The sequence below is a fragment of the Rhipicephalus sanguineus genome, chromosome 3 (assembly GCF_013339695.2).
Source record: "Rhipicephalus sanguineus isolate Rsan-2018 chromosome 3, BIME_Rsan_1.4, whole genome shotgun sequence".
Taxonomy (NCBI): Eukaryota; Metazoa; Arthropoda; class Arachnida; order Ixodida; family Ixodidae; genus Rhipicephalus; species Rhipicephalus sanguineus.
Window position 1 is genome coordinate 178,504,061 of NC_051178.1, and position 26,445 is coordinate 178,530,505.

Below are 26,445 nucleotides of genomic sequence, written 5' to 3' on the forward strand. Positions count from 1 at the left end.
TCGGAGCTTGTAGCTATTTTGCTAGCCATCGGCTTTATTAAACTGTCAACGACGCCCAGAAGGTGGGTCGTAATCACGGATTCCCTGGCGGCTCTTGCGTATGTGGAAAATGCCACTTCAGGAAAAATAGATATACGTATAGTATACGTGATCTTAAAAGAGCTTTCAGAAGCTACGAAGTCAGGTCATCACGTGGCATTTCAGTGGGTTCCCAGTCACTGCGGAATCAAGGGAAATGAAATGGCAGATGAGTTGACGAAAGCCGCTCATCATTACACACAAACCCGCCTCATTCTTGTATCCCAATGCGACATAAACCGAATTTTACGAAGAACAAAACGTGAATTATGTTTGTCCACCTGGTTACCAGACAGCACAAAGGAATCGATCTTGTACGCTGTTGACCCTAACCTTGAGTGCCAATTAGGCCCCAGCTCCCAAGACGTATCAACACACTCATTCATCGCCTAAGACTCGGAACCGCTTACACCAAGCACTTCTTATTTCGGATTCATCGTGCATCATCGTCAACATGTTCGTGCGGCCACGACGACGAGGATGTGCATCATCTATTGCTCGGCTGTCCCAAGCATGACACACATAGACAGCGACTCGAACAGGAACTTCACACGCTGGACTCGGAGCGAACGTTTTCGTTAGCGAAAATACTAGGCCCATGGCCGACTAGGATAAACCGCAAAGCAATGAAAGTGCTCCAGCGTTTTTTTGAAGACAGTAATATTTGCGATGACTACTGAGTTCTTGAACTTATAGGACTGTATATATATATATATATATATATATATATATATATATATATATATATATATATATATATATATATATATATATATATATATATATATATATATATTTTCTTTCTTATTTTTATCCTAACAACTATGTGGAAAGGGGTAACCGTCACCAAGCAATGGTAATAACAACTCTTTCATTTATTTTCTATTTCAATAAAAAAATAATGTGGTTGTCTCCAGTGTATAGGCGCTTCTGTTGTAGTAAGTGAGTTCAGAATTGATAAAGTCGCCGTAGTGTCGTTTATACTCAAAATAACCATCAGCATACGATAGAGTTCACGAAAATGTATGCGGTAAAAAAAATGAAGGCAGTCAATTCGCAGAATCCGAGTCAACGTTCTGGAAATGTGTTCTTGCCGAGGTAACCATGGATGGCGTGCTTGCACATACGTAGCGCGTGACGTCAGCAAAAGTGTTTCCTCACCAGGACAAATATTGGTTTTCTTCAAGGAGCAGAGGTGAAGCTCGATGTCCTAACAAACTTGTGACGTGGCGCGAAACAACTTGCACATCACAAACCAACACCAACATGGGCAAATACATGGGAAATTGAATGAACCATGACAAACGTGCCAACTAACTAACTAACTAACTAACTAACTAACTAACTCGCTCGCTCGCTCGCTCGCTCACACTCGACACTGCTGCTCACCTTACGTTTGTCTCATGTGGGCTCATGGCATAACAATGACGTTTTCCCCCGAGTCATCAATACGATAGCAAGAAGGCGAGACGATGATGATATCTGGGGTTTAATGTCCCAAAACCCGTAGTGGAGTGGAGGGCTCCGGAAATTTCGACCAGCTGGGGTTCTTTAACGTGCACCTAAATCTAAGTACACGGACCTCAAACAGTTTCGCCTCCATCGAAAATGCAGCCGCCGCGGCCGGGATTCGATCCCGTGACCTTCGGGTCAGCAGTCGAACGCCATAACCACTAGACCACCGCGGCGGGAGAAGGCGAGACCGTAGGCGTGCTCAGGGTTCCCCTTCAGGGGAGGGGGGGGCGAGGTTTTGTCGCAGCGCCTCCCCTCTCTATTAAGTCAGAGTACGGGGAAGACTTTGCCCCCCCCCCCCTCCTCTTATATGACTAGGGGTGGCAGCCCCTAGACACGGGGTGGGGTGGGGGGAGGGGAGCAGCCCATGCCAGGGAATGGGAGCACCTGCTTTCTGGACTGCGGCAGGGGAGTGCAAAGGCTGACGTCACTGACTCAGCAGAGCATTTTATGGGTTCACGCATATTACCCAAAGCCCGGAGGGGATTATGGCGACAAACAGGGAGCCTTCTTTGGAAACGTGTGTATAGAGGGATGCCATTCACTCACTCCTGACGAACACCCTGGTGGAGGTGGTGGTGCTGAGTTCGCAGGCCGGGTGCGAGGCCTTGCAGGAGTACTCCGCCTCGTCCTCGGGTCCCATGAAGCTGATTTCGAGCTGCGCAAGCGGCAGGTTGTCCGGCGGCAGGCCGTGCATGAGCCGCACGCGGCCGCCTCCCAGCAGCGGCTCACCGTCCTTCCACCACGACACCTCGGGACGCGGCACGGCCGACGCGTTGCAGCGCAGTCGCATGGTGCTGCCGTCACGCACCACCAGCCGAGGGCTCAAAGGTACCAGGTCAATGGGGGCTGCACAGGACACGAAGGGCACACGCTTGGGTGTTGATGCGCCACGTTTGACTCGTTTCTCAGACGTATATTTGACCTGTATTTGACCAGTCCTTCTGGTCTATCTGCAGCATCTATCTAGGCACAATGCATGTTTGAGGGCACCATAAAAGTTCGTTTACAGCAGGTACCTAGACACTTGCTACTTCCTTTTTTATCCCCGAGGTTAAAGTTGCAGCGCAGTTCTGTTTTAAACCTGAACTTTTTTTTTACACCCGCACTTCTTTGCAGCCCAGAAAACAGCAGCTATCATCACAGAAATAAGTTAGTGGAATATTTTTATCTATCTCCCTATACAAAACTCTTTCACTGAAGATTTCGCGTTTTGATTAATACTTTAATAGTTTGTTAATTATTGTTTATCAGGTAACTAAGCTCGTAGTAATTAAATAATACTGAGAATTTCTAAAGAGGGCAGTGAACTATGCTAAGTTTGTTGTATTCTTATAACGAACACGTGGATATTTAACAAGGATTCGCAGAAACACAAAGCATATAAGTGCAAGTGACGTTCAATCATGCGGGACGAAATAAAATTACATTACTACGCAGTGAGTACGTCAACGTCTGCCCTCGACCTCTGGATAGAGAGTCATTGATCTTCTTTAACGGCGGAGCACTCACTCTCCATAAAGGGTTTCTCAAAGCTCTGCGCACGTCGAGCCTTGGGACGCAAGACCTCGCCGATCATGGCTAGGAGAGAATAAGTGAACAAAAAAAAAAGTCTTAAATTTTGTACTATGACATCAGGATGGTCGTGTACGTAGACTATGCAGTCGAATATGAATATAACAAACCCAGATAACGCGAATTATTCTCCATGCCGAAGACGCTAAACTACGCTGGTGGGTCTCGAAACGTCCTCTGCCAGCGCCATCGAGCCCTCGATTGCGAGGAGTTGCATAGCCTAGGCCTTGAGGACGCACTCTCTGCGGCGAGTTTGGATACATCATATTACCCAATATATCGAACTATTTTAGGACTGGATCAGTTGTATAGTGCACGCCCAGAAAATATGAAATCCAGGCTGACATATTCCCGGTAGACTCAGGAAATGCCGAACTCTTTCGCATCCAGATCTCGCCAGTGCCCTATAAAATTTTGACGCCTTCTGTACGACTAAAGCGGTGTGTTTACACACCATGTCTGCTTCTATGCACAGTAACTGTTTTTCTATTGGAAATAGTTTTCATTAAGCGTAGATAAATGCCCCCTGCCTGTTCTAACGTGCATTCGTTTTGCTCTCATAGCTCATTTCAGCGAAGAATCACTTGTAATTCCAATATCGTTAATATGCTTCTGGGAGCCATTTAGACGCGTTAAATTACGCATAACTTCAGATTACATAGGCGTGTCTAGGGCACCATGCCAGCCTCGCGGCCCTTTCCACAGGCCTTCATTTATTAGATGCCGGTATTAAAGATAACACGGTTTCTCAATTCTGAAGACAGGAAGGCAGCGTCATCTGCTATTCGTGCATTATCAAGAACAAGAAAACAGTCACTGCGCGCCAACGGCCATTTAATTTGTACTAGCGCTTTCCACGGCCGTCCATAGGACTTAATCTCAGAGACACCGTTTCTTTAAACGAACGAAGGCGAGCACGAAAGCATACACACAAGCACGCGTCCTTCTGGCATATCGCATACGATTCCTTATATGCACACTTAAAAAAAATGCTATTAAACAGTTAGCAAGCGCCTGTATTTACTAGTTTCGGGCGTATTTTACTACCTTCGCGACATACCTTTACTAGTAGCCAGTAGCTAGTAAAGCTATAGTCCATTTTGCCGTTACTAACCAGGGAGACTTTGTGTTTTAACTAGGTAATTACAAAACCGCCGGGCTTGCCAGATGCTTCTTTGATGCCGTAGTGTATTATGCCGTAACTGTGAGTGTTTTATGCAAAATTCAGGCAATGTTTAATTTTCTGGATCACGCTGGAATAACAGTTTCGTGCTGCGTGATGGTGCAATATATTCACATAGTAGGGCACAAGATAATGGGTAGCAAATTTCGATTATCCTTCTAAATTCTATGGCTATTAAACGGCACACGGTGTGCTATCCCAAAGTAGGAGCATAAATAGCCTTCAGGGTGCGGTTAGGGCAGATATTGGGTACGCATAGAAGTGTTGATATTCGGTGTGTGCGTGAGTGTGTTCTCGCTTGTGGCCCATTCATGCATTCAGGTACGTTGCTGTGATGTGTACATACCATGTTGATTACTTGGCCTAATTAGTGGTTATTAATTAGTAAAGAGGACAATGCTACGCCATTTCGTTTTTTATTTGATCTTACGTGTGCTTTTGTAATATAATCAACTTGATATGGCAATGCACTCGCACATAAAAACAAAATAGGCAAAAACCTCTAGTTGGGTAATGATATCTCACTAGCTCTAGCACGGCTACTAAGTCGCTAGTGCGGCCCCTAACAACTCAGTAACGGACTAGCCATTCCACTTAGTGCCATTCACTTACTAACCAGGTAGCGAATTGCACTAACCTGCATTTTACTACGTTTACTTACTAAGAGGTTATTGCTCTCAATGACAATTAAACGGTTAGTATTTAGTTATTGAATATACAGGATCTCCCCAAAGCCTTATTTTTCTTCCTGAAAAGGTAGCATCATGATAGTGTTATGCATTATGGATTCTCACGGGGCGCGCATGCATGCCCATAAGTTTAGATTTGAATTTCCGTTGGTCCGAACATTGACGAGCTCACCATCAACCTGTCGATGGTGCCATGACATCCTATTTCTCTGCAAGCTACATTAGCATCATAGTACGTCATTTACTGCACCAACAAGACAGCAGTAGAGATAATAATAGCAATAATCGATGGGGTTTAACGTCCCAAAACCACGATATGATTACGGGAGACGCCGTAGTGGAGGGATCCGGAAATTTCGACCGCCTGGGGTTCTTTAACGTGCACCTAAATCTAAGTACACAGGCCTCGAGCATGTTCGCCTCCATCGAAAATGCGACCGTCGCGGCCGGGATTCGATCTCGCGACCTGCGGGTCAGCAGTCGAGCGCCCTAACCATTAGACCACCGTGGCGGGTGACAAGAGTATATAGAGAGCACTGAATAATGTGTATAAATCAGCGTGTGCTATTTGCTCGTCGCTGCGAATCGGCATGAATCGATCTCGCTGCCATAAGAATTGTCATGTAAGGTCAACTTCGCTTGCTGGTATGTCAGTCGTATCACTTTGCAACAATGGGAATGTGCGGAACATTAACCGTTTGCAGGGCTCTTTGTATACTTCAGCTGCCAACAGGGATCTCACCTCCCAAGGCAACCTAATGTAAGAATGGTCTTTAGGCGCAAAACAAAACACGGACAAGAGAACAAAAATCACGCCATATTCACGGAATGAATGATGATGAGTGGGGCGAAGCTCGAGAGGGGAGATCATCGGTAAAGCCGCAACTCTCCCGTGTAAGTTCGCCCATTACATCATTAAGAAAGACGTAAGACTCGCAAGTTCACTTCGTAGAACTCGCAACTCGTAAGACTCGCAAGTGCACTTCATAGAACTAGGCGGTCACGTACCACGAAAGACATGCATGTACAGACCCACGGCTTTAGGAAGTAGAGCGTAGTGGGTTCCTCGCAAGTGCACTTAAAATTATGATGATTTATAGCGTAGTGGGTTCCTCGCAAGTGCACTTCGCCCCTAAAATTATGATGATTTACAGCGTAGTGGGTTGCTCGCAAGTGCACTTCATAGAACTAGGCGGTCACGTACCACGAAAGAAATGCATGTACAGACCCACGGCTTTAGGAGCTTCGCCCCTAAAAACACGGACAGGCACACATTCTCTCGTACGTATATCATTTCGCACCCGAAAACCATTCCTATAGCTGTGCATCAACCAGCCCGACAGCAAACGTTACTAACCAGCTTAATGTACACACCTTGCCGGTCGCATTCTGGAACTCTCATTCAATCTTATTCAAATAGTTTAAGGTGACATAAAACTTAAAACTTGCTCTTTCTTCTTGCATAGAAGGTCAGAGAGTTGCTATCTTTGTTTAGTCGAAGCCACTTGAACGACAAGTCGTTTGTATATAGACGGAGCGTTTTCGGCATTCTATTGTCGCGTGATTCACGAATATTCAGAACGCCAGCAGAACACCGATGAACTTTCTGAAGCGACTATCACTGCACTGTGTTAAAAGGTTTATACTTCGTGCAAAGGTTTAGAATTCTCTTTCTGCTTCTCCTTTTCGTTTACGTCTTCCGCAGCACACAGCAGTCAGAGTGGTGGGAACATTTTTAGTTTGTGGCAATGTACAACAGAGCAGTCACGTTAGTGAATTGTCATATCTATCTATCTATCTATCTATCTATCTATCTATCTATCTATCTATCTATCTATCTATCTATCTATCTATCTATCTATCTATCTATCTATCTATCTATCTATCTATCTATCTATCTATCTATCTATCTATCTATCTATCTATCTATCTATCTATCTATCTATCCTAAGCTACTAATTAAACGCTAAGCACTCACTGGCCACATGTAGCACTCGGCCCGTGGTGGACTGTCCGTATCCGGTGGACATCATGTCCGAGCACATGTACACACCGGCGTCCTCCCGGCGTGCCTTCTCGATGATGAGGCGCGTCTGCTCTAGCCTCACGTCTCCGCTGCTCGAAGGCAGGAAGCGTCGGTTGTTCTTCATCCATGCGAACGGGAATCGGTCCGAGCGCTTCGAGAGACCGTCGCAGTCCAGGACCAGGCGCTTGCCTTCCTCCAGCCGGTAGCAGGCCCCGGCACCCACGCGTCCCGTGCTGTCCTGGAAGTAACCTGGATGGACACGTTGAACAAGGGATGTCAAGAACGTGCGACTGACACTTTGGACGTTGAAGCGTGCACTTAGTTAATAGGTACACGGTAAATGAGGGATCCTGTGCAGGGTTCGGAAGCAATTACATACGAGTGGTTTATTGTTCGTCTATAACGGGCATGGGGTCAGAAGCGCGCCGTAATAGCGAAGGACGAAGAACAATAATCATAATATCTGGGGTTTCACGTACCAAAACCACGATATGGTTACGAAACACGCTGTAGTGGAGGGCTCCGGAAATTTCGACCATCTGGTGTTCCTCAACGTGCACTGAACTCGCACAGTACACGGGTCTCTACAATATCGCCTCCATTGAAATGAGACCGCCGCGGCTGGGATCGAACCCGCGAACTTCGCGTCAGCAGCTGAGCACCGTCACCACTGTACCACCGAGGCAGACGAAGGACGAAGAACAGACGGTATGGATCACCCATCGTTTTCTTCTCGGTACGCTTCAAAAAGTGCAAGCCAAATAGTTCGTTTGCCAGTCCTTCAGCTTGGGTAATTAAAGACAACTATGATCAGAACAGGAGACCTGCCAACAGGCTAATAAAAGGGAACCAATACAGGCTCGAATGTGATGCCATACTTAAAAACAAAAAAAAAATGTGTGCAGTTAAGTTACTTATGTTGCTATATTCTGTGAGGCTGAAGGGCTAGAAAATGCGTGTGCTAGAAAACAGCTGCAAAAGCGAAAATTGCGTAGCTCAGCAATATTGAAACTTTTGCGCGATCCCCTTGGAATGGCAGCACTCGACCCCTAATTAATCGGACATAAACCAGCCTAACTTTCCACTTAATATGTTATTAGCACATTTTCAGAAACATGCCCAGGCTTTGCTCGTGTAGCTACGTCTCTAAAATAGCATGAATTAGTTTTACGTAATGCGCCTGCTGCAACAACTATATTATTAGGAACGAGCGATAAGCCGAATCTTGCAACATTTGAGCAAATCGTATCACCTGAGTATTGTTTTCTCCAGATTATAAAAGTCTCATTTCCAGCCGTTCTGTGTGTCTAATACCACCCAACTAATGCCACCAAACGAATGGCGGCATGATTGAAAAGTGACAGGTATTTTTACGACAGTCAAAGGCTTTGTAGCGGAAGACCCTTATCGATAACATTTATTACATAGTCGCCAGCCTACATATAAACGATGGATAATAATTCTAGTATCCTAAAGGAAATCGGTTATCTTCCACAAGAGAATGTCTAACTATAACAAAGACTTGTAATTTTTCAGTTCTGCAGTGTCCACGCTTTGCGTTTTACGCCGCAATATTTAAGAAATACATGAAATGTGCCGTTATAATATATTATAGTATAAGCACTTATTGAAGTATAGTAAAGTTGATTTGATATATAGCTGGTCCTGCTATGTGACGTATAGGTTACGGGAAAAAACAGCCCGCAAGAAAATACGGGTTTCAAGCGCTTGACACTGCTTTTACAGTGTACACGTCTGATGGCGTGGTATCAGGTTAACGCTGACGTTAAATCTGTGACAAGCGACCCAGTCACTTACATCTCCAGCCCATTCGGACGCACGCGTACACGTCACGAAGTTTTTTTACGGTGTTTTTTGTTTTCTTTTCCCGTGTTCGAGCAACCAGTTTTTCCTCATTCTCACCGGGCAGACATTTACGCCTGTCGGGTCAACGTACCCGGCCGTGTCTCCCCGCATTTACGATCCACCCGTCGTTACATGCGGCAAAGCCAGTCAAGTCTCTCTTCGTGGTAGTGTGACTCGGTCTGCCGGTTTCGAAAGATTAATTTCTTATATCTACACTATGTATATTTATATTCGGTAATCCAGCAAAAGGAGTCCTGTAGGCCGGAGCTTTCATTCGAGTTTCGACAACGCTTTTTGTTGTGCCGCTTACTTTATGTACTTCACTATAGCCGGATACAACTTAAGCAGTCCGGAGAGAAGCCAAGACGGCCGAAGCGCGGCAGCCGATCGCCTCCGCGACCAAAGAAATAATCCCGCTCATGCACTCGGCAATGTTCTCCAAAGGCGGGGTCACCGGCAGTACGGCTCATGACGTCAGTCCGGTGTGCGTGCCCATTGGTGCATGCTTATGCGCATCCGCCTTTGAGGAGGAATTGCCGCTGTCTTCTAAAGTTGTACCCGACTGTAGGATCGGTAACGGTCGGAGTTGCGACTACAATTCGCTACGCCACTCGGTTCTTCTTGGTAGCGCAAGATCCTCATCGATATAGCAGTTCATGTCGGTGCGTTTTGAACGTAGTGACCAGCCTATATATAGACGACGAAAAATAAGACGACTCGGTTCTTACTGCCCTAAGCACCGCCCAGTGACCCCTAATGATGTGTCGCACGAAGAAATTATTAGCAAGCACCCACTTGCAACTTGTCTCGCTTACATAGTTACACCTACATATCTGTCTTCATTATAGCGCCAATTAAACGAACGTGAACAGATTCGATATGCGCGCGCTGAAAAGTGTGGTTCAGCCCTGGACCAATTCCTGAACAGGGCTTGCAACAAGCTGAGTGAGTTGATGCAGCAGATCACTGCAAAGAAATAGAACCTCGACTTACTTCTTTTCGCTATATAGCTTTGATGAACGACGGATCTCGTCAATATCTTAAAAGCCTACAAAACTCTGTATCTCGTTAGTTTGAACCAGTTGGCGTGAAATTAAAGGTCTAAAAAACACATTAAGCAATTCTGTTTGTAAGCAGAACCTTGCAGTCTCAGAGCGTCAGCCCGTTTATTTGCGGAGATGCTGTCGCTAGATAAAACAATTGTATATAACAGTATGGAGAGCTGGGCGAGTTGGTTTGAGGACATTCTTGGAAACATTTCGGCGCGCACACAAAAGACGAAAACGAAAGGCGAGTAGACAAACGGGCGCGAACTCGCAACAGTGTGAGTTCGCGCCCGTTTGTCTACTCGCCTTTCGTTTTCGTCTTTTGTGTGCGCGCCGAAATGTTTCCAAGAATTGTATATAATAAACAAGAAAAATGGATGGGAGACGAGGAGCAACTGCTGAAGATAAGGAAAAAGAAAAGTGCATTTGTAACGAAGCAGCTATAGATTTGGTATCCGCATTCCTTGCTTTCCTGCGTGTTCTGTGCGTGCCTCACTGATGTAAATGTCAAGTGTTTCACGCTATTCTAGATACAATTCAAGCGAGCGAGCGAGCGAGCGAGAGGAGAGAGAGAAAGAGAGAGGGAGGAGATAAAGGTTAATAGCCTACGCCTTAGACATTTTGTTGTTGTTCTACGTACCGGCAGTGCTAAGAAGCGCCACGACATATAATTCGGATCCATCCAGTTGGCTCCGGCAACTGCCAGACCGCGTTGAGAATACGTATGCGTCAAGAAATGTCGTAAGCGGCCATGCCTCGCACTTGCGTGCGCTCAACAAGAGGCACGCAAACCGTATATTGAGAACTTCCAGGGACGTCTCAAAAACGCCAAAGAGTCCACGTCATGCAGTGCACCTCAACAAGAACGCTTATGCGAACACGTGCGTAGATATATATGAACGTAGCCACCTGGAACCTCATACTAGCATTTCTCAGCATGAATGGTGCGTGTGTCGTCTCGACGGACGTGAGAGGAGTCTTGTCGTTTACGCTCGTTTTTTTTTTTTGTTTCTTGTTTGCATAAGACCATGCCTTGTTTGGCCTCTTCCAACCACATTTAGATCTAAGACGGGATACGACGTCCGATTTCTGACGAAAAACATGCGCGCATCTGGAGACGTTCTTGCTTTTATTAAAAGTCCAGTGTCGCCGAGGCGACAGTTTCATCAATTCGAATAATCGCCGGCGATCTGAAGGAACAAGACGTTGGAACAGCGAGAGTTAACTCATGAATGTAATCGCTTGGTAGTTTGTGCTTAAAGTCCAGTGTCGACGAGATCAGTTTCATTCCACCATCTGAAAAAAATCTGTTTATGTAAGTTTCATTAAAAACTGTTTTAAAAGTACCGCCTTGGATACTGTAGTCACTTTCACATTTCAGCCTGCAGGTACAACATATTTCGAAGGCTCTTGTTGCTGCTCTGCACAAGTTTGCTCAGTTTAAATATATGTGGTATTTTTTGTCGGTTAAAAGAGGAGGAGAAATAATAGAGAAGGAAAGGCAGGGAGGTTAACCCGTTTAGCAAAACCGGTTTGCTACCCTACAAATGGGAACAGGGTGGGGGAGATTCAAAGATGGAGAGGAAAGAGAGAGAGATAAAACACATCACACAGCACACGCACAGTCAGTCACAGTCGGTTAAGAGTAATCGTAATGCGCCTTTGTTAAAGACTGTGAATATTCCTTTCCAATAAAATGTGTTGGGATACTTGGGCTGTTTCGAAAACTGTTACCTCGCCAGTCTAAGGCTGTTTTAAAAATGGTTGTCTTACTATTCGAAAACTATTCGAACATTATTCGGTTTGTATTCGTATTCGATTCGGTGTCATAACTATTCGATTCGTATTCGATTCGGTTCCAAACTTCACTATTCGCCCACCCCTAAAGTGTGGGCAAAAGCTGTAAATGTGTTTTAAGATATCTCTATTTGTCAGTGGATCACAATGTTTAGCACACTTTTTTTTTTCGTGGATCAGATACAAACCTACGGCTACGATCCAGGCACGTTTTACAGCATTTGTTGTATCTGATTTTCTGTTCAAGCAAACGTTCATTCATACATTCATTCAAAGGTGGCTATATATTTGCTAGTGCGGGCTGTCAGCTGTTGTGACGTAAATATTGTCTTAATTCAATCTCAATTCCACTCATGCTCCCGTGCGTACATAGAAAGCAACCATAGTTGCAAAGTGGGCTTGGTGGTAGATCACAAGATCACTTGGTTGCAGCGCGAACTCGACACAGGACAAAATAATTAAGGCACGAAGAACACGCACTCAGAAAGCAGGCCGAGGTGGTTCCAGCAGACTTATTTTGATATTGTACGGACAGTCGATACGCTGGTCCACAGTACGTCAATGCCGATCTAGTTTCAGCATACTTTCGTATAGTCTACAGCGCTGAGAAGATGTCAAGAAACACGCAAAAAGTCGCAAGGACATACGGTGTCCATTTTTTTCTCCCCTTGTGCTTTTATCTGCTTACTTGTTTACTTTGCGTGCTTGTTCAACGCTGCAATCAACGCAGTCACTGTGCTGTTCTGCTTTTGCTCTGTCTGACATGTGAACTTGTCGATCATTGCTGCCTTTTCTTCCCGCTGATATGTAAATTTTCCAAATGTTGTTTTACTCGGTTTTAGAAGTGGAGAACTGTGGCGGATGCCTTTCTTCCGTGGCTCTTTTATCCTAATCTCTCCTATACATCTATCGAGATGAATCTGCTCGCAAGTAGCAATTGGCGAAATAGATTCGAAATCCCGATAAATGAAAAATCTGTGAAAAAGTGGAATCTTTTTTATTTGTTTGTTTGTGTTATAGATTGACGGGTAGTACTTCATTGATAAAAAAGGGGGGGGGGGGGTACCACTGTTAAATAAATTTCGGGGACAGTGGTTTCCGAGTACACAGGCTCATTTCCTGAGCGCAATAAGTCATACAATTTAACTATGATCCACTGATTATAGTGCGTTCTCTCTTCTACAGAGGGCGTGTACCTTACAGCAAACACATAAGGTACGTTTAGCTGAGCGTAAAATAGCAATAAAGAAAAAAAAAACTAACAAAGAGGGAAAGAGCAAAGGAACGAATGAATATTTTAACTTGTGATTTGAATAAATATTTTCATGACAAATTTATGGGACAGCATGGCGCCTTCATGCGGCACCGTCCCCGTAAAATCACGCAGAACAAGCAAACAAAAAGAACAAAGGAAACGCCGAGGTACACGAAGACAGCGTGTAAAGAAAAGAGCACACATGCAGCGTTCATGACTCGTAGGTTAAAGCAAGGAAGAAAGGGAAGCACAAGAACGCGTGCGCACTCGTATAGAGTCACGAAAACGAGCAAAATACGCGGAACTCGCACAATTGTACACAGACAAATAAGAAAACAGTGCTACGCAACTCTACGCGTATGTACGCCTATGGTCACATCTCACGGAAGGTACCCCTGAACCCTTGTATTATAGCATCTTCCCTATTCTTATATGTTGCATTCATTACCAACAAAGTTTATCGTACTATTGTTCTTTTTAGGGGCGAAGCTCCTTAAGGCGGCACCCGTTCGTCCCTCGTAGTCGTAGTGGTCGTAGTAGTCCGTAACAAGTCTTACGCTTTGACCTCCAAGGTGGTGCCGGTGGGAGATTTCTCCTGTGCGTTGTTGAACAATAAAAAATTCGCAGCGTGCGCGTTAACTAAAAGCCGAATTCTTCTGTCTCTCATTCCCCATTAGCAGCCATTGGCATGTTCCAGTAGGAAACGTTAGTAGAAGTAGAAGTGTAAGTGTTAGCTAAAAGCCGACTTCTTCTGTCTCTCATTGCCATTAGCAGCCATTGTTTACCTCCAAGGTAGTGCCTGGTGAGATTTCTCCTGTGCGTGATTAAACAATAAAAATTTTGTTCAAAACGCCGTTGATTGATGAAATAAACCAACGAAAGACGCCAGATGTTTTGTAAAAGCAGAACGAAAGAACGCCAGATGTTTTTCTTAAAGTGTAGTAGTAGTAGTTGTATGTAGCCACCTCGCCCGATCGTCAACGGGCGAGGTGGACCAGCAACGGCGCGAGGACCCTGCCGTACGAGAGTTAAATCACACTAAAAGACATACTTTGCGGGCGATACACTCTAGTGAGCTTTCAACTTTTCGTCTTAATGTACATGATAAAGAAATTATTTCTACGAAAAACGCAAGGCACACCTTGAGCAATATATTTGGTTTTGGGACGCTAAATGGAACCATGAGGCGATGCGAAGCCGGAGCACTTGCACGATCGCGTTCCGTTGGCTTTCGTTGGGCATGCTACCGACCTCGCGTCGTGGAACGCGCGTCCTGTCTTCCCTCTAGCCTTGCCTTTAATTCGCACAGGGCGAGCGGGGAATGCGGTCGCTCTTGGCGCTCTTTCGCTCGGGAGCGGACTTCTTCCTTGCATTTCACCGATCACAAGTGATAATGAAGGGACCACGTAAACCAACAGTACAATAAACGTTTGATGTTTAATATATACACGATGTTTCACACTCTTTATATTATGTACTGGGCGCATTTCACGGAAGAGTTTCACGGTTTACAGATGATTCCCTCCGTAGCTTCGCCCCACTCATCATCATTCACCCCGTGGATATGCTGTGATTTTTTTTTTCTTCTTCTTTTTGTAACATCTCTTTTCTATCATCTTTCACTCCCCCTTCCCCTTTTCCCAGCACAGGGTAGCCAGCCGGTCTGAGAACTGGCTAACCTCCCTGTCTTTCCATTTTTCTTCTTCTTCTCCTCCTCCTCCTCCTCCATTACCAACTTAATGAACTTGTTTCTGACCCCGATTCTCCGCTTCGGCATTGATCACACAATCACAGCTTATTGTCTACTCGTATATATCTGCAAGGAAATTGCACCGCTGCCCCAATATATTTCGAATGCGGGTGGGTCGGCGAGTCGTGTATACCACCTACTTATGCAGCTTCTGCCAAAGTCTCAATGGCGGGCCTCGCGTATATGAACTCCTCTTCGGATTGCGCCATCGTAATTGCTTTCGATGTTGCACGTCCTTGACACCGTGACTTGTTTATGCGCTTTCACGACGTCTTGGTTCATTCATCGTTCCTTAACCACGTAGACTTTTACGCAGCCAGCAGTTTCCCTTTAAATGTTCTTCACGGTCACCGTGCCTCGCACTTCTTTGCCTTCGCTTGAATACGAAGAGGCGAAATCAGAAAAGAAAAACAAAAAACAAAACCACTTTCTCCATAAAACGCAGGCCATGTTATTGGGACTTCCCGAGAACATAAGTGACCATCAGATTATTAACGTTGTTTTTATATCTCACTATTCGAAGCATTTTGCTGTTATTAATTACATGAGAGTCACTCAGCCTTCTCACTCATTGCGAGCAACCTTACGAACGTGCCATTGCTAGAGAGCGGTTGTTGCTGAAGGTGTGAGCGTTATCTATCAGCCTCACGTGAAGAAAAATAGAAAGCATGGATGAGAGCAAAATGAGAGCCATTATTAGGCACGCTAATTCGGCACAGCTACGCAGGCACCGCTTAGGCGTGTATTTGCGCGCTGTGGTAGTTGTAAACAAAGATATACTACAGAATGTTGTGCTGTATGGCTGGTGCTGATGGGAAATATGCTAAAGTAGGTATAGATATATTGAGGGCAGAGCCCCGCTCAAACTTCAACGGAATATAGTAAACAGAGTATATAGTACAGGCTATAGTTCGAAACAGTTCTACGAGGTGGGGCTAATGGTGCTAACTGCGTCGTCGCACCCAGCAAGCGAAAGCGAGAACCAAGTGATGCAACGCGCACTGGCGTCAGTGGGAGTGTGAGGTCTCGACTTGTTTTATTCCGTTTACTTCGAGTTTCACCCCACAGCATTTTAGGGCCAGAAAGTTTAGAGCATCAGGGCATGAATAAGGTAGAGAGAGAGAGAGCGAAATAGAGGAAAGAAAGATGGAAGTGGGAACACAGACAGGTTAGTCAGACTATATCTACCATGCAACGGTTGATGGCATTTTGACTGGGAAAGGGATAGGAAATATGAGACAAGAAAGCAATAGAAAAACAAAGGTGCAACGAGAGCGCACACAGACAGAATTCACGAAGCTTTTCGTTCGTAATGTGCCATTTGCCAAAGGCCAACTTCATTTGCTAACAATGCACGATATTACTATCAACTGTCGCTTCCCCTTATGAATAATGTTAGCGCAAGAACTGGTCGTAAGAACAGGGCCAATGCCGATAAAGTTTGTCGTTTTAAAAAAGTAGGCATAAGTGAATTGGCTACATTACTCGTTTTGTTAAACCGAGTGCTTGTGTGCACTTCGTCGGAAACACTACAAGTACTTCAATGTGCTTCTGTGAAAGGAGAGGAGTGTACCACTGAAGAGTCTCTACGAGGTGGTCGCTGTCGTGTGAACTAATTACGACGAGCCTAGCGTGTTGTAGACCGACTATGTGCATGCCTTTGTAACCTTCTTGTTTGCGAACTACTTCTTATGCTTCCCGTTTCTTTCTCTTTCTTTCTTTCTTTCTTTCTTTCTTTGCCGGCAGTCCGTTGACGCCGGCAGACGCCGGCAGTCCGTCGCATGTAATTAACAATAAGGAGTTTCAGGAATACCTTGCTCAAGCTTTTTTTGTACACACAAGGGATTCGGACAATAGCTTTTTGCATTCGTTGGTACTCGACTTGCATTCACCGGCGTCTGCATAAGTTCGACACTGAAGTGAGGTTTCGTGTCTCAGTTTTATAACGCTATGGCCCTCAAGTTGGTGCGGCTCCGAATACGGCTTAATTGTGAAAGTCAGTTATGGTGTGATACTGGACATGTTAGTAGCGAACACGGCAGGCAAATGGCAAGGAGCTCATATTGAATGGAAAAGCGTTGTGAATTAGAAGCCCTATACATTCGAACGGTACTGCAGGGCATGCAGGTGTGTGCGTGCCTCGTGGCAGGACCATGACGCTGTGGTACTGCGGGCTGAAGCTGGTGCAGTAGTAGAAGCCGGTGTGGTTTCCCTGCGCCCCGAACACGGTCAGGATGGAGCTGACGCGCCCCGTGCGCGGGTCGCGCGAGCCGTGCTCGATGCGGTACCGGTTCCACGGGTCCGGAACCAGGGGCGGCGCACCGGCGCGGTCCTTGCGCCAGCTGGCGAACCGGTGTGCGGGCAGCAGGCACTCGACGCGGAGCTCGGAGCCCTCGGACACGGTGGTTGGACCCCGGTACTCGACCTCGGCATCCTCTTGCGCCGCCGCTGGGATTCGGCCAACCACAACAGCGCGCGCTTCGGTCATGGACATGCGCAGTCTTCGTCCAAGACGCACTTTGAGCGACATGTTTCGACTCGCGCGCGCGCAGTCAAGCAAAAACAACAGCGGAGGTCTACTTGAAGGGTGCACAACCAAGGCTAAAGTTAGCTAAGGATTGGTGGTTAAGTCTTGTGAGGTGTGGAATGATTAGGGAGAGGGTACTTATGATTATGTTTATTATTACCCGGCTTGCTTTGCCGTGAATCTGGGAAACATCTCGAGTCGCTTTCTATCCCCCTGACGCCCGTAATTCGTGCTTATACAACAGAAAATAAGCGAGTGTGGACAAAGCACTTTCTTTATGTCCGAGGAGAATGTATGTTATAAAGGATTACGTATCGCAGCTTGTTGTTGGACTGACCCGATTGATACCTCGTATTATGGAAACGCAGCTAAACAACGAGTAGAAGGAAAGGACGGTACGGAAAAGACATCCTCCTCCTTCTCCCCCTCTTTCCCTTTTCTGTCTGATCCTTTATGCAGAAGGTTTCGCGTCTTTTCTTTTATTTTATCGTTAGCAGCTTAGTCGACGACCATCGGTCACAGTCACCGACACACATTATTTATAAGAGTCAACAACGTCCAAGAACGTTTTCCTTGCCTTATTAATTGTAACAAACGGGATGTCACATTAAATATCATAAATCACAAGGCAAATAATAACGAAAGTAACGTTCCCTGCAGAGTCATTGCGGCTTGCTTCTGCGAGCTGGATTCGAGCGTTACCAGGAAGCTTTAGAGTGACTTCTCCGAAATGGGCTTGAAACAGGACCGTAGCCAGGGGGGGGGGGGTGGCGGTCCCCGAAATTGTTATGATACATGGTGTTTTACCAAAAATAAATAATGAAAATAGGCGTTTTTCTCAAATAGTCAAGGTTATCAGCAAGTGCCCCCCCCCCCCCCCCCCGAAAAAAATTCCTGGCTACGGGCCTGGCTTTAAAGATATCTTTACACTGTACACGTTCGCATTTACTTGATTTAAAAACAAGGCAAAACCGGTATCACGAGATTTATTTCGCTAAATACGTGGATAGAAATCGATAACAACATATACGCCTGACAATAGGGTATGCACAGGCAAGCGGGACATATTACGGCCTGTAATAAGTCAAACTCGAGGACTCATTTAGCGAAATCGATGTCTACATTGGAGTATGAGAAGATATAACACTTGCGCTTGGAAGTCATAAAACGGCCGGGATAAGTGCAAAAATTGTACTAAATGAGACGCTCTTCAAACGTCGAAACTGTGATGCGAGTTCAAAGAACACACTTATCGGTCACTGAATAATCTTTACGCATGTAACACGTTTATCGAACAACTTCAGACACTTGGCTGTATGGCGAGAAACTCCCAATCCCTGTGGGCGTGTACTTATAAAAGATAATAGAGTACATTAACGTGCAATGCGATGACCTTAGAATGTGCAGACAGTATTTACGATATGTACATACTTGCCGTGATGGCTGCACTTTGTATGTATATATATAGTTATGGCATCGCCCGAGCTCGCTTTATCGCACATTGCTTCAGACCTCCGTATAGCTATAATCAACTAATGAAGAAAAGCAACTAGCCGTAATTGCAGATTTTTAAGACTCCATTTCAGCGAGAATGGCGAAACAGTTATGCGAACTGTAACCAAACACTACTGAGCTCTCACGTGCATGCGCTGTCAACTGAACATTTGAGAAAATGTTAAGTGCAGGGAAGATGAAAATTAAGCCTTATTATACACACAGTTGAAATTTAGGTTTTTTGGTACATGATCGCCGAGAAAGTAGCGCTGGGTGAGCAAGGACATGCCTTGTGTCATTGTGTGTCCTTCTCGTGTCCTTGTTCACCCAGTGCTATTTTTTCGGGGGCCTTATTATACGCGCAACGAAGATTACGAAGAATGTTCATTCATCTAAAGGGTGCAGTATACATGACGTGAAAAGATTACTGAAAATAGAAAAAATATCTTAAATTATCACGAAATCAAGCCAGTGGGATTCGGAACGCGCGTCGTGAATGCTAGGCGGCCGGATGGCCTTTTTGTCTATGCACTCGCAGCGAAGGTAGCACAGGTGCGCGCTTTCGTGACGTCACGCTCTGAGGCTCTGTTTCCGGCAAGCAGCGTGGCGCGAGCAAACAACGATAGCTCAAGCCTGGTAAAAGGCTGAACGATCAAAACGAGAGAAAAAGAAAAGGATGTGAAGGGAAGGGGGGAGGGGGGCAAAATGTCGGAACGCTGTTCCCCACTGCGCTCAATATTCTAGTATTGCCCTGCTTATTTACTTCATGGTCTTAAGTTTTGCTTTACTTAGTACGCTTGTTCTGCATGTTGTTTGTGCAGTTATTGTGTCCAGCCATACAAAATTTTGTCGTACCGTCGGTGTTCAAGTGGCTTCCTTCTAAAAAAAAACAAAAAAAAAACAAAACCAAATAACAGGGGAGTGATGTAACTAGAGAATCGTAAATAGGTATATAGCAAATGTGTTGACAAAAAAACACACATTTCCTCAGTTCGACATGTAGCCTATCTCCGCATAATAACTAACTAACTGATGCTCTTGTGCTTTGGTCTTTCCTTTGAGAAAAACTCGTGTTAGTTAATTTTATCATTTTTGAGCTGATTGAGCGCGCATGCGCAAGCGCACGCATTGCTCAGTCAGAATGCCAGTCCCTTCTAACCCGTACACTCAGATGGGCGGCAACGCCCTCGCATGCCTTCGTGACGTCAGCGAGCATTGTCTGAACCTGCATTCGCCAGCGAAAACTGGCGTCAACAAGCGCGAAAGGCTCACAGAAGGAGACTAGCGACGCCTGTCATCGTACGTAGGAAACACGGCTTCGCGTCGTGCCATTGTTTTCGTGTTTTCAAAGAACCGGTGTCGGCGCAGCCGCTGCGGGACTGCGGCGAAGTTATCTAAGCGTTGCAGGAAACTTTGCGGACTCTACTATACCGCACATTGGCGTACGCGCGTTATGCCGACGCGCGTTACCGCAGTTCAGTTTATCGACGGCCGACGCTCTGTTCGCCGCTGTCAGTGTACAGTGCAGTGCGTATTGCTGTAGTTTGACTTAACTTTTCCCCGGCCATAAGTTCGGCCAAATAAAGAGTTTCTTCTTGGACACGCCGTCGTCGACATCACGACCCTGTGACAACAATTATATATATATATATATATATATATATATATATATATATATATATATATATATATATATATATATATATATATATATATATATATATATATATATATATATATCTTCTGGCTACGTCCCTGGCACTGCTTCTAACCTAGTTGCTTGAGTTCCAAGCAACATTTCAACAAGTTCATCGCTACCCTCTCTTCCACGAGGTCAGCAGAATGGCACGGCTTACGATCTGTCGTTCAACCAGGAGTGTTCCGACCAATATGGGCCTTATATGCGCTTGATAATAATGGATGAAAATTGACAACTCAGGAAGACGATTTAGAACGCGAACGTATATTAAACAAACTGATACCGGCAAGTTGTTGCCTCGAGAGAGCATCTGAGGTTATATTAAAGCGGGTGGCCCGAAATCTTCAGGGCACCCGAGGGGAATCAGGGACATATGTCCGTGTTCCACATTTGATCTCCTCGTTGCCCCATTTGTGTCATGGCGGCACCCGCTAAACTGAACACGTTAATCCTACACACAATACAGCCACGACTTGTCACTTCACCGCACTGCACAGCATATACTTCGCCGCATTGCACAATCGTATTGCGGGGAAACCATATTACTGAACGCTTATACGCTGTGGCGTCGAGACGTGAAGGCGGCTTTGGCTGTAGATAAGTGTGCCCGTATCGTGAAAGTGCGTGACAATATTGTGCAGGAGCACGGAATAATGATTTATTCGAGGAAAGAGCTCCATTGCTCGTTACGCTCAATGTGCAAAGAAGCCGTTAGATATAGAAAAGTGGCACGGGACGAAATTTATGCTGCTCGCACGTTGAAGCATAATCCAGTTCAACGTGCAGTTTGCGTGACCAAATACAAGCCTAGATTGAAAAGTTGGCTGATGACGGAAAGAGAGAGCAAATGTTATCGGAAAGGCTGGAAACTATATCTCTGAGGAGAGAAAGGAGGCTCCCTCGCAGCCCATAACACCAATAGTTCGTGTGCTAACACAGTCGATGACATGATATATAAAAATTCGCAGTGTTTTGATGGGGCACATATCTAGAAAGGAAGCCGTCGGTGACACGTTTGGCAACAGCGTAAATCGATTAAGAAGCAGCAGTATATTGTATGTACTACGGGTTAATTGTGATCAGAAGTTTGGACACTATGTACTTTATATTTATGGACACTATGTACTCTAAGAGCTAAGGAGTAGCCGGCGCCTTATTTGTGCGCCAACATCTCCTTACATCATGTCAATAAAAAAAAGGAGCAGATGCGCATACCCTTCCTGTACTGCCAAGATGATATGCTACAGCACATTTATGTGGCCCTTTATAATTTTCAAATATCGTACGTTCTAGCCTCGCAATAGGGAATAAGAGATGTGATGGTGAATGTTTCGCGCATCCCTTCCATTTCGATGCCACCGTCCGGTTAACTGTTCGTTCTGCACGCCGATGTTAGCTGTGACAAGCACCAGCGCATAATGCTCGTAGCACGCGAAATATGTGAACGAATCTTGCAAGCTAGTGGAATGCGTTCGGGGTTTCGACGTTGCTTTCAACACACAAGAGCGCAGTCAGCAATATTGCCTCAGAACGTTTTGGAACAGTGACAAGGAATGCAGGGCGCCTGACGGCGCTGCTTTCCTCGAACAACTCGCAAAAATATAGTTCCTCTACTAGTTCGCCTCTTTGTTTTACATTCGAATAAGCGAATGAGTAAGAGCTTGCTTGGGGCAGTATTGCCAATTCTGAATTCACACATCAAGGATGCTTGTAACCTCGTACACTTAAGATTGATGCAGAATTGTCGGCGTGTTTTACCATCAATGCTTCAGTTTTACTTCTAACCTTCTGGTCACGTTCTTGCTCACTTCGTGGTACGTTCAGTTCAGTACTTTCCGCGACATCGCGATGATTTGCGTTACTAGTGAGCACAGGAGGAAAAATATGCGTATTCTATTTGATAGTTAGCCCTAAGTGAAAGTGTTGGTAGAGCGGAAAGTCTAGTGCGCGACTCCATACCAATAATTAACTGTGCTGACGGCTTTCTGAAGCCTTTGTGGAGCTGATTCATCTGACCATAGCGGAGCCTCAAAACATATCACACAATTTCAGTAAACTGTAGCACCACGGAGGGATAAAACTAAATGTCCTGACTTTAGCCTTTTTTATGCGAGCTATCGTCGTCTCAGTCATTAGGCACGCCTGCAGCAAGTTCAAATATGAAGGAGCTCACGAGCAGCGTGCTCACAGTCGGTCTCGAAGCATTACAAACACGAGGCCTTGCAAACCCCTCACTATGGCTCTTGGTCTTGAAAAGCGCCGCAGTATAGCTTACGCGTGAATTTAGCACTTACCCCGGACACCGACGGCCACCAAGTTGACGAGGAAGAGTCCTCTCCAGAGGAGATCTGGGCCCATGGCAACCGTCTAACTCCGGAATGTATCCTTCAGATCACAGCCAGCTGCGTTCTGCCTTGGCGAGGCTAAATAGCCTCTGCTCCCCGTCCTCGAAACGGTGTGCCCTCTCAGGATCGCCACTGCGCGTATTCAACGACGCGCAGGTCATGCACCTAAATGGTCGAAAGCACTAGAGCCACTGGCGCTTCAAGATGTGCGCAGGATGTGGACGGGCGCTGTGGCCACGGTGCTCATGCGCCAGAGGGCAGAGCTGGAACCACTTCCTGCGCAGGGTAGTCGGTCCGCGGCCTCGTGGAAGACCGGCGGGCGGAGCAACCCGCTAGTTCTAAATTTAGGGCACGAGAAAAATAACGCCTGCCCGTCTGCTTTGCCGGCGCGGCCCGACCGCTGGGTTGCAATCCGCGGGAGGTGATTGCGTGTGTGTGCATCGCACGGTGGCAGCCTACAGTAGCGCCGACCAGGCAATAGCCGCACGCAACATCGGCAAAACATCATCGAGAGGGTGCGATTGCATGTTTCGGTGGCCTATAGCAGAAAGACAGAAAGGTTGTAATCATTATCATTAATAGATAGCGTAGCTTTGAACAATGTGAATTTACTCTGTCTGGGAAGCAAATCGTGCATATAATATCAGTCACCGCAGTCCATGGCTCCAAGAGAGGCCGCCCGATGTCCAGCTTTAATGTACCCAGATATATTAACACATATGCAGGTCGCCCTAATTGTTGACCTGCGCCTTAATTGGCGCCGTGCGCCGCCGCCACGCGCCGGCTTTAACGAAGGAGGGCATGCGAAATTGGCCGTGACGTCACGTCTGGCGCGACCGAGCGACTGCGCGCAGTGTCCAGGCAGGCGGGCTGGTAGCGGTGCAATGTATGGGCTAGCAAAGCCGGCGAACAGCTGTGCAACCGGCGCTAGGCAACGCACGGTGACGTCATCGCGGCGCGGGATTTGGCTCGCGTTAGAAAGATTACGGCCGGCTTAAACAGCTACGCTGTTAAAAAAAGCATTAACGCGAAATAAAGTTGAAGGACGCTTGAGCTTCGCTTCAAGCGTAGAACGCGATAGCGCAATCGGGCCCCCTTCGCGTCGCCTTCTCAATCGGTAGCCTCGCTTCGCTTCTCGGAGGACACCTAAACCATGCCGCAAGGAAAGGAACGTCTGTACGAGTAACATTGGCCGTTTAAAACTACCCTAGAATGGCTACTTGAAGTACAGCTGCAAAGTGCCCTCCACGCCATAATTCTTCCCTTTGCGAATCAGCGAAGTACCCTTTAGTTTACGCGTCCGTAAGATAATACGCGAACCTACGCAGCTGCCTACTTTGTTGATGCTTTTGCTGCTGCCGATGATTAAATATGTCTGAGTGCTTTGCAACGGGTGGGCCTTTAAACCCCTCACTCGTTGTGCAATTCACATGTCTTGACGCCTGGAGCGATTCTACGCTCCTGCCACGCAACATTACATGCGTTAAGGAGACTCCTCGCACTATTCTGAAGCAGTTCCAAACGATGTCGTGGCTCTGAACACCTTCTTGCCACGCAGAAGGCCTGGATTCGATTCGCACTCGAACCAAATTCTTTGTTATTTATTTATTTGAATCTTTCTCGAATCTTCGCTTACCGACAACGCTGATTTTTCGCTCACAACCAAAGACGACGAAACCAACACCGACGCCGGAATTAATGCGAAACAAGCTCTTTAACGCTATCGCGTTCAAATACAAAGACGACATACTCAGAGAGACAGAGACTTATTGTGACAGAAAAGTTGAGAGGTCACCCTGAATCAATTTTCTGACCTGCTACTCAGCGTTAGGAAAGGGGAATGGGGAGATAAGAGAGGAGAGAGAAATGTGTTGATGATGAGGATGAAAGTGGTGATGAAACGGAACCTTGAATGTCCAAAAACTATTTACAATCTCTTGTCCAGTTCTGTCACGCGCAAAAACTTGTTCAGTGCTTTCAGAATATTGCGCTGATGACGAGGTTGAGGTCCCAACAGAACTTTTTCCGATACTTGTTGCTTGACAGATTTCAACAAGAAGGTAGCCATAGATTTTATTTGCATGGTATATAGCGGGAAGACGCAAAAGAGGTGTTCAGTGGTCTCAGGAGTGTCGCGTACCTGTCAATTCAGAATGTTTGCACGGCCGATAAGGTGTAGGTAACGACTAGTGAACACCACACATAGTCGTAATCTGCGCAGTAAGCTTGTACTGCACCATTCCATGGTTGTCGGTATCTTAACGTGCACGTGTGAGTCTAGAGGGCATACATGTATGCATATGTGCTGGAATTTGCGCATTAAAGATGATACAATGTTCCGTATTTGCACAGTCCTTTTGCGTCATTTGCAATATTTTACATTTTCGTACCTTGCATTTTCAGCGTACCTTGCATTTTGAGCATTTTCAGCGATATTAGTAGCTTAGTTGTCCGCCGCCGTCGATGTCCGTCGCAGGTATTGCGAACAATGAGAGGGGGAAAAAACAGGTTTCGGGCCCAGGCACACGTCGAATAATCTAACACAAAGCTGCGCCGGTAAGAAAATAATTTTTGAATTTCCCCATTTACGGCAATAGGGAACTTCAACGGAGAAGCTGATGTATGAACACATGGGAAGACAGCCGTCAAAGGAGGACTTCAAAAATTATTATTTTTTGTTTAAAAAATACATAACGATAAAACTTGCCATATAAGAAGAACTATTTATTTGATTTCGATTGAGATATAAAGCTGATTATTAATAGGGGCACTACGTGGTGTAAATTGCGTCTCAATTTGGACCAAAATGAAGATTTTCAGAAAATTGTGAATTTTTCTGGTAAATTTTACAAATTTCAATGGTCGGAAAATATTTTCAGCGCAAAATGTACCTATGTAGAGTAAGTATTTATTACTCAGATGTTCAGAAATAGCGCAATATTACAGGGACAGAAATGTAAACGTATAGCACATTTCGCCAAAATTTCTGGAGCTGGGTGTATGAGGCCGAAAAACTGCTATAATGTTGTAGAGCTTCGAAAATCTTAACCAAACCTCTTTGCGTAATATGTAAACCAAATTTGGTATCGGTACAAGAGTTAATTTTCTGATGAACAACACTCAGGAGACATACTGCAAAATTCGGAAAGCTCCAACGTGACCAAAATTTTTTTCCTCTCCGAAATATTCTAGCTATTTACCGTTTTCAGTGCAGTAAATAAACATCGCTATTTTCGAATACATTTGAGATGGTCGCCCAAATGGTTGGGACGTTTGGCGTGGCATGTGCCAAAACATATTTAACGTGTATCTCAAGAGTTATACATGTGACGAGCCGGGACTCACCAGAAATAGTAACATATGTACTCTTTTAAGGCAAAAGCCTTAGATGCCTCATCAAACGCGGAAATTGACCGTCGGCGTCGTCAACATGAGTGATGCAAAAAAAAATCATCATCCCACGATGACGTCATCATGGCGTCACAGATCGCCGCAATTTGTGAGGATATGATGACGTCACTATGACGTCATCACATGACATCGTCGCTTGGTCAAAAAGTGGGCGATCACGGAGGCAATGCAAAACCAGGTGAGGCGCAGCAG

The 26,445-nt window shown here is 45.7% G+C and overlaps 1 protein-coding gene and 1 non-coding gene across 2 annotated transcripts in view; both read right to left on the bottom strand.

The window, feature by feature from the left end:
• The window catches only part of LOC119387747 (neuroplastin), a 51,989-nt gene extending 28,994 nt beyond the window's left edge, over positions 1–22,995 (bottom strand). The window contains exons 1-3 of the mRNA XM_037655251.2: positions 22,792–22,995; positions 7,016–7,312; positions 2,140–2,439 (exon numbers count right to left, since the gene is read on the bottom strand). Of these exons, the coding sequence (XP_037511179.1) occupies positions 2,140–2,439; positions 7,016–7,312; positions 22,792–22,855 (661 nt within the window). The 5' untranslated portion in view covers positions 22,856–22,995. The remainder of the gene's footprint in view (positions 1–2,139; positions 2,440–7,015; positions 7,313–22,791) is intronic.
• Trnas-gcu (transfer RNA serine (anticodon GCU)) lies at positions 1,694–1,766 on the bottom strand. Its single transcript has one exon. It is a non-coding gene; the product is annotated as a tRNA-Ser (tRNA).
• Positions 22,996–26,445: the final 3,450 nt, after the last annotated feature.